Source organism: Hydractinia symbiolongicarpus, chromosome 5 (assembly GCF_029227915.1).
Source record: "Hydractinia symbiolongicarpus strain clone_291-10 chromosome 5, HSymV2.1, whole genome shotgun sequence".
In the NCBI taxonomy this organism is placed as follows: Eukaryota; Metazoa; Cnidaria; class Hydrozoa; order Anthoathecata; family Hydractiniidae; genus Hydractinia; species Hydractinia symbiolongicarpus.
Window position 1 is genome coordinate 24,572,158 of NC_079879.1, and position 13,830 is coordinate 24,585,987.

Below are 13,830 nucleotides of genomic sequence, written 5' to 3' on the forward strand. Positions count from 1 at the left end.
GTCATCATATAAAAGCAGTAATGCAGACACAGATATGAACTCGCGGTGAATGAGAATTCTAAAGTTCAGCCAGAATGAATAAAAAATGTAAATGTTAATATGAGGTTAAATTTCTGCCTAGCTACTTTCAGTCAGGCACCGAGAATGATACAAACATTTGAAAATTATGTAGCCATATTTGAACCTTAGAGAACCAACGAAGTGCTATGTTCAGCAGATGGGCAAATCATTTACTAATTTCCAAGTTTCCCCTAGCTACAAGTTTTGCAACCCAGTGCTTGCTAGTCAACCAATTCAGTGAAATACACATAACTAAATTGCTTGAATTTCTTCAAGTAAACAGCAACCTAAATAACATTATTGTATATTTATACATTTACACAAAACAATCAAGGGCAATATGCGAGAAGTTTGTGTGTTGCGATGAGAGGAATCAAAACAAACTCGCCGCACGTATCTGTGACGTAAAACGCCGATCTCGCTTAGCTCTGCAAGGTTATATATAAAACGTTGGTACATTGAGACAAATCTCATTAAATATTACACACAGAAATACTGTGTATTGGAGGGTCACGTGACGAGGCCTCCTCCAGGGCCATGTTCGTATCGCCGTCCCGGGGTCAGAAAAGATACAAGATGCCCTGGGGACGAGGTTGCAAAAAACCTTTATCCTGTCTTGCGTAATTCTTCCATGACTGAAAACTCAACTCCTGTTTTTATGGGAAAAAGGGGGTCTAAAAATAACTTCCAAATGACACTTTGTGGGACTACTTCTATCAGATAAAAAGGTGTATATATTCGCACAGGATTTTTTTAATATTTTTTGCAGAAAAGTTGTCAAAACGTGACAAAAGTTTATTGTTGCTTGCACTGAGCAGTCAGTGAAATGGTAATTAACCTGTAACAATATATAGTTAGCCGATGCAGGATAATTAGATGCTACGCCTAGTATAATTATCTGTTAAAAGATCTCTTTGTGTTCTTTACAGCTAACTGCGTCTTTTCCATGTTTTTTCTTAAATCAGAATAGTTTTGTTGTTTAATAATATAGACGACATATGTATGGTTTTAATGCAGTTTATGGTTAAATTGTATTCTTGTTTCTTATTTTTAAAACGTACTTTCTTTTTCAGATCAGTTGTTATCAAACCATGCACCATCACCATTTTCAAAAAATTTTCAGCAAGAGAGTAAATTTTTTATTTATTGAATTGTATTTTAACATTGCAGGTTAGTTACAAAAATAGTTAAGAATCGTGACTCGTGATTTTTTTTACCCCATAATTCTCCGTTTTCAAGGTCTACTTTAAATTTCAAAATCTTTCAGGCTAACGACGGAAATCTTAAAGCCGCAGGTCTTCTTGTTTCTCGTGTGATCCCAGTTATAATTCAACGCTTTTTCCCTCAATTTTTTTTCTCCCCCATGATATATAATTGACACCACTAGAGTTACTTCTTTTCTTAATTTTTAGTCCCAGGATATCGAATTTTCTAATTGTCTTTATAAAACATATACGAATGGGAAAAATAATACTATTTCTATACACTTTATGGGAAGAAAGAAGTGCGAAAAAATAGTGTGAAAATAGTGCGTGTTAAGAATTAAAATTTTAAATAGGAGGAAGATAATGCGTGCGAATCTTCAAAATCGCTAAAAAGTGCAGAATTTGTTGGTGCGATTTTCCTGAGTGGCCACACTTCCTTAAATAACCTTAAAAAATGGGGATCCTCTTAACTTCCTAAAATCGTTATGGTGATATCTTATTTTTTTCAAATAGTATCTTTCCGTTATTACGTTTTATACAACAAAATTGAGAATATGTTTATCTTGCAACAGGACTGGTGAATTATTTACTTCCTTTCCAAATGAGCAGGCTTCCTGACATTGAAAAAGAAAGGTTTAATAATCAGTAACTAAAAAGGAAGATTTTTTAAAAATGAGAAAAACAAGTTATCCGGTTGTTTGGGTATTCTACCGTACCCACACAATAGTAGACAAAAAATTCTTTTTTCCACAAGGTGCTACAAGTTCTATATTTATTTCTATCAAATATCACACATGCAGTTGGATGGCCGTTTTGTGTTAACTTTACTATCTATCCTCTTCTCGTTGAAAAGTTAAGAAACAGTTCGTGAAGTTTTAATGGTGGGAAAAAAATAATCTCTAGTTGTAATCATTAACAAAGAGTGTATCGGAAAAAAAGGTTACAGAAAATGTTGGTCGATTGGAAATACTTAAACCAAAATTTGCTTTGTGGTTTGTGGTTTTAATTGGATAATATTTAAAAATAATTATTCATGAAAGTTGTACATTTTTTTCTCTTTTCGAATTTTTTACTAATAGCGAATTTGAAACTAGGCGAGTGTATATTCTCTTTTAAAAGGCGCGAATTTCAGCGTGACAAGGTAATACATTGCAGTGTCGCTAGAGATAACACTACATTGGAACGTATTTCGAAGAACACATTGACGTGCTGTTTTCTGCAAAACCGTACCTATATATTCTGGTTTTGGGGAAGATAAAGTTGCACAGAAACATGGATATAAGGACTTTTTTATTACCTGATCTCATCTCAACACAAAGACAGTCCTCGCCACAAGCACAAGAAGTTCCACATTTTTTATCGTTTAACGTCGTTGGAATGCCTCCAGAACCGATATCCATGCCACCTTCGTATAATGAATCTCAACGGCAGTTTTCTACCTCCAAAGTGGTACAGTCACAACCCTTTCCATTTCCCATGCCCCCTGGTTTTCCCCTACCATTACCCTGTCATTATGCTGACTTGCAAAATAACATAGCTAATTTAAATGCTGAGCGACAGCGTTTGAAACAAAATTTAAACGATTTAACGCTCAGTTTGGATGTAAGTATAAATTTCATTTGTTAGCATCGTTCTTATATGGCTTTTTTTCAAATGACAGAGCAAAGATCTAAAGTTTCACTTTCCTCATCCAGATCTTGTTTACTTTGCTCCCTGATAACGGCTGACATCCAAAATAAAAATTTTTTCTACAAGATCCAAAAAATTAAGCAGTCGTAACAATGTTGTTAAAGCAAACTGCGAAACTCATTTCATGCTTAAGTAAGCATGAAATCAGTTGTTTACTTATTATATGACTACGCCTGGACAGAAGGGCTACATGACGGCATGTTTAATTTGTTTTCTAGCTCCACAAACAATTGTTAATCCAAAAAGAAGAACAAATTAATAATATGAAAGAAAAATTACGAAGCAAAAACAAAATTCTATCCTCAATCCTTTCCAACCAACACAAAAAGGATTTCGCTATTCAACGACAAAAAAATCAACTCTACACTCTCATGGATGAGTTATCAATGAAGGATCAAATTATTGCCGTGAAGAAAAACAACATTGATTACGTCATCGACAAAGAACCTTTCACACTTCACTCTGGTCTCGCCCACCCATCACATACAATGAAAGTATCTGTAGCTACAATGACAACGGGATTATCAAACGAGGTAAACAAAGCACGCATTCTTCTTTCATCAAGTTCTATGATTCTGCTTTTTCTCCAACAATTAGAAATTGTGACAGATATTTTTTCATAGCGTTGATTAACTAATAGTATGTGGAAAAGCGTTCACCTACTGTGCGGAAGGTCTTAGGGTTAACCCCGGCCGAGATATGCCAGATACTATAAAAGTGTGAATCGATCCTTTCTACTTAACGTTCAGCAAGAGAAGGATGAATATCTTAGGTCGTTTTCTAGTTGAGCGGCTGTTGTGCTTGCACGGCTTGTGTAGCTCAAATGGGAGCTTTAAATGCACTAGGACCCCCTTGACAGAACCTTCACTGGTAACAGTACATTAGGAATTGAAAATCCAGTAAATAATAGTAATAATAATAATCACCATATCTTTTGCAATTCATTCTCAGCTTTTTAAACTGATCACTAACGCGTTGTTAGGAGGATACACGACCTAGCTGTATATTTGTTGACGTGTTAAAGCACACAGAAATAAGGTTGAATTTTTTGTAGAGACCTCTGTGTCAGGAAAGGTAGTCTTTATTTGTGTTTATATTATTATTTTAAAGTTATTCGATGAAAAGAGAGACAAAAATATGCATGAAATTGTGGATGATCTGTTTAAAGAAGACAACAGTAATGCATCTGAAGGTGGAAGTATTGAAGATGAAAATGAACTAGCATCGCTTGAGGATTTTGAAGATGAATTTGAAGAATCAGACGACGATTTTGATGACACAACAATTTTACCCAAATAGAACCTTAAATATTCTCGAAATAGTGCAGCTATAATTTTGTAATTTTTACTTCTTTTTTAATGCTTATTTATTCTATTTTTATAATTTTAACGGTCAATGCACTTGTAGACTCAGTCTCTCTGGCGTGGACCATCGCGACCGTACCCCGCCAGACCCGCCCCAGGCTTGACTGCGAAACGACGGGCAGCTACATGGTGACAGGCGGCACCTGTTACTTTGGGTGACCTTGTTACAGCTTTCGACGCAAGACAGATGTAAGCGTCAGCTGTCAGTGAAGGTAAGCATGTCACTGATGCGACGTGACACCATACGGTATTGTGGCACGGCTGCTGACACACGTTGCGTGGGCTGTTACTGTCTGATACATTGTAACTGCAAAACGATGGGCAGCTACATGATGACAGGCGGCACCTGTTACTATGGGTGACCTTGTAACAGCTTTCGACGCTTGACAGATGTAAGCGTCAGCTGTTAGTGAAGGTAAGCATGTCACTGATGCGACGTGACACCATACGGTATTGTGGCACGGCTGCTGACACACGTTGCGTCGGCTGTTACTGTCTGATACATTGTAACTGTGTGTGAGCCACGGGAAACCCTACGGTTATGTGTGGCAACTGGTGACACACGGTGCGTCAGGTGTTACTGTAGGAAACCTTACAACTGCGATGGTGTGTGACTTCTTGTTTTTTGTCACAGCACGGTATTAGGAAACCTTACAACTGCGATGGTATGTAGCTTCATGGTTTTTGTATTGTGTGATCGGTGATGGGCGGTAGGTGGTCAGTAGCACTTCTGATAATCCTTGCACATAATTTGTAATGTGTAATATAACCTAAAAAATGCTCTAGCTTTTGTGCCTATAGAGAATTTAAGTTGCTGTAACTTTTTAAAAAAAGCTTACCAAGTATAAGTTTTTTAGTAAAAAATGTTTGGTAGCATATAAAGAATCTAAAAATATTAGTAAAGCAACCTGCCATTGCTAAAAAAAAAATGTTTTCTTCATATTTTTTATAAGGCTTCCTGCCAGGTGACGTGCTGTACTAAAATAACAACTTTCCCTATTAACACGAAAACGAGGCTAAATAAAGATGTACTTTCTTATATCAAATTTCCCAATTTTTTATATACTTCAAAATGGCATACTAAGTTTTTTAAATTTCGACAAAAAAAAAATATTCCTGCGTGGTGACGTAGCGTATTATATATAAAATTTCTGCTTTAACACGAAAACGAGGCCAAACTAAGGTGTGGTTTCTTATATAAAATTATTCTATTTTTCAAATTCTACAAAATGGCTTACTAATTTTTCGAAATTTCCAAAAAAAATTTTTTGTCATAAGGCAATAAACAATGTGGGCTAAATTTTGTACTCTATGAAGGTTTCACTGTGAGCTAAAACTTCAAAGTCAAATATCATGGGAACGAGGCCGACTCAATACCAACATTTTTACTAGAAAATGATCCGTATCAGACCATAAAGGTATCCCTACATGAGGTTTAAAGCAACGCGTCAAAAAAAAATTTCGGTGTGGGCGAAATTTTGTGCTCTATGAAGGTTTGACTGTGAGGTAAAACTTCAAAGTCAAATATCATGAGAACGAGGCTCACTCAATACCAACATTTTTATTAGCAAATGATCCATAGGCGACCATAAAGGTATCGCTATATCAGGTTTAAAGCAACGCGTCAAAAAATTTTTTTCGGTGTGAGCGAAATTTTGTGCTCTATGAAGGTTTGACTGTGAGGTAAAATTTCAAAGTCAAATATCATGGGAACGAGGCCGACTCAATACCAAAATTTTTACTAGAAAATGATCCGTATCAGACCATAAAGGTATCCCTACATGAGGTTTAAAGCAACGCGTCAAAAAAAAATTTCGGTGTGGGCGAAATTTTGTGCTCTATGAAGGTTTGACTGTGAGGTAAAACTTCAAAGTCAAATATCATGAGAACGAGGCTCACTCAATACCAACATTTTTATTAGCAAATGATCCATAGGCGACCATAAAGGTATCGCTATATCAGGTTTAAAGCAACGCGTCAAAAAATTTTTTTCGGTGTGAGCGAAATTTTGTGCTCTATGAAGGTTTGACTGTGAGGTAAATCTTCAAAGTCAAATATCATGAGAACGAGGCCGACTCAATACCAACATTTTTATTAGCAAATGATCCGTATGCAACCATAAAGGTTTCCTTATATCAGGTTTAAAGCAACGCGTCAAAAAATATTTTCGGTGTGGGCTGAATTTTGTACTCTATGAAGGTTTCACTGTGAGCTAAACTTCAAAGTCAAATATCATGGGAACGAGGCCGACTCAATACCAACATTTTTATTAGAAAATGATCCGTATGCAACCATAAAGGTATCCCTACATAAGGTTTAAAGCAACGCGTCAAAAAAGAATTTCGGTGTGGGCGAAATTTTGTGCTCTATGAAGGTTTGACTGTGAGGTAAAACTTCAAAGTCAAATATCATGAGAACGAGGCTGACTCAATATCAACATTTTTATTAGCAAATGATCCGTATGCGACCATAAAGGTATCGCTATATCAGGTTTAAAGCAACGCGTCAAAAAAATTTTTTCGGTGTGGGCAAAATTTTGTGCTCTATGAAGGTTTGACTGTGAGCTAAAACTTCAAAGTCAAATATCATGGCAACGAGGCCGACTCAATACCAACATTTTTATTAGCAAATGATCCGTATGCGACCATAAAGGTTTCCTTTTATCAGGTTTAAAGCAACGCGTCAAAAAAATTTTTTCAGTGTGGGCTGAATTTTGTACTCTATGAAGGTTTCACTGTGAGCTAAAACTTCAAAGTCAAATATCATGGGAACGAGGCCGACTTAATACCAACATTTTTATTAGCAAATGATCCGTATGCGACCATAAAGGTTTCCTTATATCAGGTTTAAAGCAACGCGTCAAAAAAATTTTTTCAGTGTGGGCTGAATTTTGTACTCTATGAAGGTTTCACTGTGAGCTAAAACTTCAAAGTCAAATATCATGAGAACGAGGCTGACTCAATACCAACATATTTATTAGCAAATGATCCATAGGCGACCATAAAGGTATCGCTATATCAGGTTTAAAGCAACGCGTCAAAAAAATTTTTGCGGTGTGGGCGAAATTTTGTGCTCTATGAAGGTTTGACTGTGAGGTAAATCTTCAAAGTCAAATATCATGAGAACGAGGCCGACTCAATACCAACATTTTTATTAGCAAATGATCCGTATGCGACCATAAAGGTTTCCCTGTATAAGGTTTAAAGCAACGCGTCAAAAAAAATTTTTCGGTGTGGGCGAAATTTTGTGCTCTATGAAGGTTTGACTGTGACGTAAAACTTCAAAGTCAAATATCATGAGAACGAGGCTGACTCAATACCAACATTTTTATTAGCAAATGATCCATAGGTGACCATAAAGGTATGGCTATATCAGCTTTAAAGCAACGCGTCAAAAAAATTTTTGCGGTGTGGGCGAAATTTTGTGCTCTATGAAGGTTTGACTGTGAGGTAAATCTTCAAAGTCAAATATCATGAGAACGAGGCCGACTCAATACCAACATTTTTATTAGCAAATGATCCGTATGCGACCATAAAGGTTTCCCTGTATAAGGTTTAAAGCAACGCGTCAAAAAATTTTTTTCGGTGTGGGCTAAATTTTGTACTCTATGAAGGGTTGACTGTGTGAGCTAAAACTTTAAAGTGAAATATCATGAGAACGAAGCCGACTCAGTACCAACATTTTTATTAAAAATTCATCCCTATAAAAGCATAAAAGCATCTCAGTAATTATTTGCATGAATAAGAATTTTTTTTTTTTTCACACAGTCAGGCGTTTGCAAAATATGAGAGTTTGACTGTAAATTTAAAAAGTCAATAAAACGGAAACGAGGCTAATCCAATACCAACTTTCTTATTATAAAAGGACGTAATCTATAAGACCAATACAACGCCGTACTTATTATGCAATATAAACTATAAAAAAAATTTACACTGTGGGTGCGGTAGAGTACGAAATACAATATTTTCGAATTTCCACGAAAGAGAGGCCAAACGAAGATGTGTTTTTTTATATAAAATAAATCCTTTTTTTATAGAAAACAACTTGGCATACAAATATTTCAAAATTTCGACAAAAAATATTTTGTCCTGCCGGCGTTGGAAATTTTATAAGGCTTTAACACGAAAACGAGGCCAAACTAAGGTGTGGTTTCGTATATAAAATTATTCTATTTTTCAAATACTACAAAATGGCTTACTAATTTTTTAAAATTTCCAAAAAAAATTTTTTGTCATAAGGCAAAAAAATTTTTTATAAGGGTTTGACTGGAAAACGAAAGTGAAATATCTTGAAAACGAGGCCACCCACCACCAAACGTCTTATACCATTCTTGTGAGTTCACTTACGCCTATCATTTTTACCATATCCATACCATGTTTTAAAAAGTTTCAGAAAAGTTGTTATATATATATAGTAACAGCTTAGTTACAAATTTGACAGAATGTGACATAGTAACGGCTGTTACGTGTAACCGATCGTTACAGGTAACTGAATGTGACGAGTAACCATACGTTACTGGTCACATGTCTATTTTGTTATCAGCGATACGTTTTTCGAACATCCAGCGGAAAATCCGTCACTGTGTAAAATCAGTGTGTATCGAGCATCCACGTGTGTTCGCTGTGACTGTCAGTTTTACCGTACTTTTATTTTGTTGTTCTAAATGTGTAATCCCTTGCTTCTGGTTCCATCGCGAAGAAACCCCCATTGGTGGCTTCTATTTCATATGATTGACAAAACAACAAAGATCTGTTTTAAACTAAAATTCTTTTCTATGTAAAACATACAAAGTTATTTTATTTCGCCTGGCTGTCATTTTAACTGATACTAAATTAATTGCATCGCGTGACCAACTTTTTAACCAATGCACACATCAGCATTCTTTGATCCTCCTCCGCATGTTTTGATCGCTCTAAACCTACAATTTGATATTCACAGTCCACTGGTTCTCAAAAACTCTAGGAGGATTTAACAGTTTTGTATTACCATAGCAACAGTCATGCATATTCGAATTTATCTCCTTGTTGTTGACAAAAATTGTTTTAGGGAGATTTGCTGATTTAGCTTTTTCTTTGGTTATATCTTTGGTATTTGATAATGTGTACAAAATGGAGGATTTTCCGAGTTGTGCTTGTTCGAATTTTATCAACATCTCTCGTTTCCATTTGTTTCTGCGATTTTGAAACCAAACTTTCACCTAAAATAGAAACCAGGTTGTTACTTAAAATCGACAACTTGTTAATTGACAAGTACTTTTATTTGATTGGTAGGTAGACGATGGCTATACCTGGTTTTCACTTAAAGATAGGTTGCTTGATAGCATAAGACGATCCGTGTTATTTAGATATCGTTTCGAGTAAAACATCGCTTCGAGTTGAAGAATTTGGTGTTTTGTAAACACGGTTCTGGATTTCTTTTGATGTTCTCTTTTCACATCAGGGCGTTCAACTTTGCCTAAAAAAAACCACGTCAAACACTACGACAGTTGTTGACTTTCTATACCAACAAAGCTAAGTACTTTCTAAAAAAATCTGCAAATAAGCTGATCACGAGTTTCAGTGATGCGGACATTTATTGGTCCAGTATGTCACCATTTTTGTCCCCGTTATTACAAAGCTGGCATGTCCCAAGTAGCACAAAAGTTCAACACCTTCACATAGGGAGCGAAAGGGTCTAGAAACAAAGGACAATAGTTCTGTATAAGTTATTTAGCCGGTGTTTTTTGCGTTAATGTTGTGTTTGTTGTTAAATTTTGTGTCGTGATAAAAGAAGAATTAGAAATGAAGTTTATTCTTCTTCGTGCGATTCAAATGTAAACACGTTGCTCTTTCGAGATGAATTCCGCTGCAATCAAAGAAAACAATTAACACGAATTCAAAGTTAGAGGAAGAAGTATCGATTTAATTAAACCTTAGAAATTGGACACAGGAAGTTGCATCGTCGTCTACAAACCCAAATTTAGTTTTCTTACGTGCTTTCGCAATTATAATTTGTCAGCCGTACGATTATTGAAGGAAGGAAGCCAAAAAAGTCATGCGTGTGATGAGTCAGTTATAACCTCGTTTCTAAACTTTTACATTTATAGGTAAACAATATAGACTTTTGTTATTACAACAAACTGCATTTAGCTAATTGTTGCGTTAGAAGGATGACCTGATTTTTATTAAATTTTTTGTCAAATTTAGTTACAAATCAACACCGAGGAAGAGCAACCTCTATTCATAGCATTCTACACTCACGTGACAACTGAACACGAACACAAAACTCGTATCAATTTTTAAAAAAAGTCCCTTGTGTTTTAGCATTTTGAATTAATCTACTACTTTTGTGTAAGCTCAAAGAAGGGGTATTAAGAAAAAGAGTATTAAGGCTCTTTTATAGAAGCGCGGTTTTAGTGATGTTTTTATCTGTCAAAGTTGTAATCCTTTACTTTTTGTGACGTCGTTAAGGCGGGAAAAGTAATTTAGAATCATTAAAAATGACAGCTTAATAAACCTTACAATACCACAGAGTACTTTTGCGCGGAAAATTAAATTCTAGTTGCAGAACATTAGCCCTTCAAAAAAAAAATCTTTCTTTTTATATTTTTGTGTAGGTTTTACAGTATTGATAACAAAAAGCAGTTTAAAAGAAGAAGGGTGATCTAGGGACAGGTTATTTACAAATAAAATAGTAGATTCAAACTATCCCTGAATCCAACCTCACCCCGAGTTTTTTTACAACAGAGCTGTTCTGGCGAAAGGTCAAAGGCGTAAAATAGCCTTAGGGCGGAGGTTGTATTCTAATTATAACAGCGTAACTCCCTTTTTCGTTTTCCCAACGTAAGAATAGGTTGTGGAGCATACATCGCTGTAGTGCCTAGGATCTCTAAAATTCCTTTCTTCTGGAGTTTGCGTTAAGCTGCAAAAATTATAAAAACGTTGTCAAAAATATGATTGTCTTGGATTGCAGCTTGTTTGTTTAGTTGCCTTTAAGTCAATCTTGAAATGAAAAAATAAAAGCGTAATGAGTTTGATAAGAAATTTTGCTATTGTTTATACGTAATTACGTTGGTATGTAAACACCACCGCAAATTTGTCGTTATTACCGCGTCAAGATTGGATCAAGTTGCAGTGAGAGCTAAGTAAGTGGAAAAGTGTGGCGAGTATTCTCAACAGAATTAAAATTTTTCTTGTACGTGACTATCTTCGTTTTGTGTATCTCTAATTTTCTTTCTATAATCCTCTACGAAGCAATAAATGAAAATGTCCTGTTTTACCTGCTCATAGTTAACTTAAAAGGGAAAATAAAATAATTTCTGTAAAAAAGAAGAACGCTCTTGAACAACACGAATCCATCAGTATACCCCTCTTAACCCGCTCAAAGCAAATGCTATGTTACATCAAGGAGGTTTCTTGGTTACATACACTGAAAGTGTGTTGGCTATTCTACAATTTACGCAAGGACAGAAATGGTAATGTTACCTTTAATGCCTGACAGTGCATCTTTCTTTGCCATGTGAGAAGCTTTTACTTTTCTGTGTTGATCAAGCCCCATCTTGTTGTTAGCCACTCAGACTTATACTGTGCAATTAAATGATGTGATGAAATTTATACTAGTTCTTGGCATGTTTGAATATGTATTATATTAGGCCAAGGCTATACACACTACTGGACATTCATTACGTATTTGAATAGGTTAATTTTCTTCATATTTAGCGTGGAAAAGAAAATATGATAACATTTGAGATATATCATACCCTTGGCGACTTTCCACAAATTCGATTAACTATACCCGCACGATAATCTTTATGTAACTACACAAAAGTGGACGACGTTCTTCGAGCCATCATTTCAGACGGTTTCGTGCATGTGACTTATGTCACGGAGACAGCCTCGCCGGCAGTGCCAACACTTTACTCGCATCAACGAAAAGGGGAATAACTGAATATCTAACGCGATTAAATAGCGTGCGCTGCAGAGTAACGTCTGAAAATTCAGCTGTAAAACATATTTTAAACGATTCTTATATTATCTGAATTAATTAAAATATAGTTGTCAGGATGACCGCCAAACTCGTGCGCCGTGAAAATAATTGTTCTGATAAAAGCTAATTTCGAAAACAAACAATTTTGTTTTTTCGAACTCTTTACCAGGACTTCTCCTCCGTTTTCTTGTTTACATTTGGCGCGAAAAAAAGTTTCTATAGACAGAAGTCTCCGGGATCGAAATTTGGAATCTGCGCACATGTGACATCATAACAAGGGAATTTCCATGCAAAAATAATTATACGGTGAATTAGATATATATTCTGATATTGTCTCCATTGTGTCACAAAATAACATATTAAACAGTTCTTGGAAATAGTATTAAAAATGGTCAAAATTTTAAAGATCACCCAAACGCTTTTCAAGTTTTACTATCAGTTTTTTCCAAACAGACTCAGGAATCAGTTCATGGTTAGATTTGAAACAAAATAACAAAACAAAAAATCAGTAGGATCCTGATCATCTCTGACAATGTCTGAAGCAAAAACTTACTGTTCCTTTCCCATTGTTTTCGGTTCGCCCTTACTGTTTTTTACTTGTCAGAAATCCTAGTTTATTCTCCACGACACGTGGCTTTTGCTTACTTATCACATCCTACCTTTTAGAAGAAATTGGGCTATCAAGAGAAAATTAATAATTGTTAAAATCCAGATTCTGGGTTGTACTAGGGTCATGCTCGTCTCGCCGTCCCGGATAATAATGCTGACATCGTAAAAACTGCGAGAAACACATTTTTAACATTGTTCACCGGTCCTACGCATCTGATAACGTAGAAATTTCGCAGTCTACCGTTTGGCAATTTTGAGAAATGGCAAAAAATAGTCATTTTCTCAAAGATTTTGAACAGGATTGTTAAAGCCTGACAACATATATAAAAAGAAATCTAGCTAGGGGTTGCTGCTTAAAATATCTTAAAGTACGAAACAAAACCATCCCGATATACGTTGATACGGCAGTTGTATAAAATGAACCTGGAAACGAAGTTGACAAATAAAGATTTATTTCGCGAAATTTTCCAACATTACCAGTATTAGTGTTGGATGTTGGTAGCTCTCTACTTGATTGGCTCTATAACTTCATGACTGTAACTCCACCAGGATTATCAGTTATCTCCTAAGCAAATAGGATATAACTGATAGCACACACGTGTCACCATATGTCACCTCCTCAATTTAATCTGAAGTAATCGAGCAAATATAACTGTCTAATGTGCGACTCCTCCTCGCTGTCAATATGCAGAAGAAATGAGGGAGGTATTAGATATTATCTACAAAAGCTGCTTGTAAATTTGAAGATAAATTTTAGTAAACTTAATACACTCACAAGTAGACAGTTTCCATGCAACATGTTGACGTCATTGCTTCTGATAAGTTACCATGGAGCTATCCTATTGCTTTTTTTTAATGTGGTATTATTCGTGGTTTATTTTCTTGGAGTGTACACATGTAAACCTTTCAAATTGAATGAAACATTGTAATGATCGTAT

At 35.5% G+C, this 13,830-nt stretch overlaps 2 protein-coding genes across 2 annotated transcripts; one reads left to right on the forward strand and one right to left on the reverse strand.

Moving 5' to 3' along the window:
* The first annotated feature begins 2,301 nt into the window (after positions 1–2,301).
* LOC130645571 (uncharacterized) lies at positions 2,302–4,520 on the forward strand. The gene is made up of 3 exons (XM_057451602.1): positions 2,302–2,867; positions 3,173–3,487; positions 4,065–4,520. Exons 1-3 carry the CDS (start codon positions 2,538–2,540, stop codon positions 4,251–4,253), a joined length of 834 nt encoding a protein of 277 aa, XP_057307585.1. The 5' UTR covers positions 2,302–2,537; the 3' UTR covers positions 4,254–4,520.
* A 4,328-nt stretch (positions 4,521–8,848) lies between these two features.
* Positions 8,849–10,152, reverse strand: LOC130645572 (homeobox protein Hmx-like). Its single transcript, XM_057451603.1, has 2 exons — positions 9,606–10,152; positions 8,849–9,515 (listed from the first exon to the last, which is right to left on the reverse strand). Exons 1-2 carry the CDS (start codon positions 9,681–9,683, stop codon positions 9,237–9,239), a joined length of 357 nt encoding a protein of 118 aa, XP_057307586.1. The 5' UTR covers positions 9,684–10,152; the 3' UTR covers positions 8,849–9,236.
* Between the last annotated feature and the right edge of the window lie 3,678 nt (positions 10,153–13,830).

Excerpts from the sequence above, each read along its gene's own strand:
- LOC130645571 (XM_057451602.1), top strand. The coding sequence starts at position 2,538 with ATGGATATAAGGACTTTTTTATTACCTGATCTCATCTCAACACAAAGA. Across the intron at positions 2,868-3,172 it reads ATTTAACGCTCAGTTTGGAT|CTCCACAAACAATTGTTAAT; the intron begins GTAAGTATAAAT and ends TTTGTTTTCTAG. Across the intron at positions 3,488-4,064 it reads CAACGGGATTATCAAACGAG|TTATTCGATGAAAAGAGAGA; the intron begins GTAAACAAAGCA and ends ATTATTTTAAAG.
- LOC130645572 (XM_057451603.1), bottom strand. The coding sequence starts at position 9,683 with ATGTTTTACTCGAAACGATATCTAAATAACACGGATCGTCTTATGCTA. Across the intron at positions 9,516-9,605 it reads TATCTTTAAGTGAAAACCAG|GTGAAAGTTTGGTTTCAAAA; the intron begins GTATAGCCATCG and ends TTTCTATTTTAG.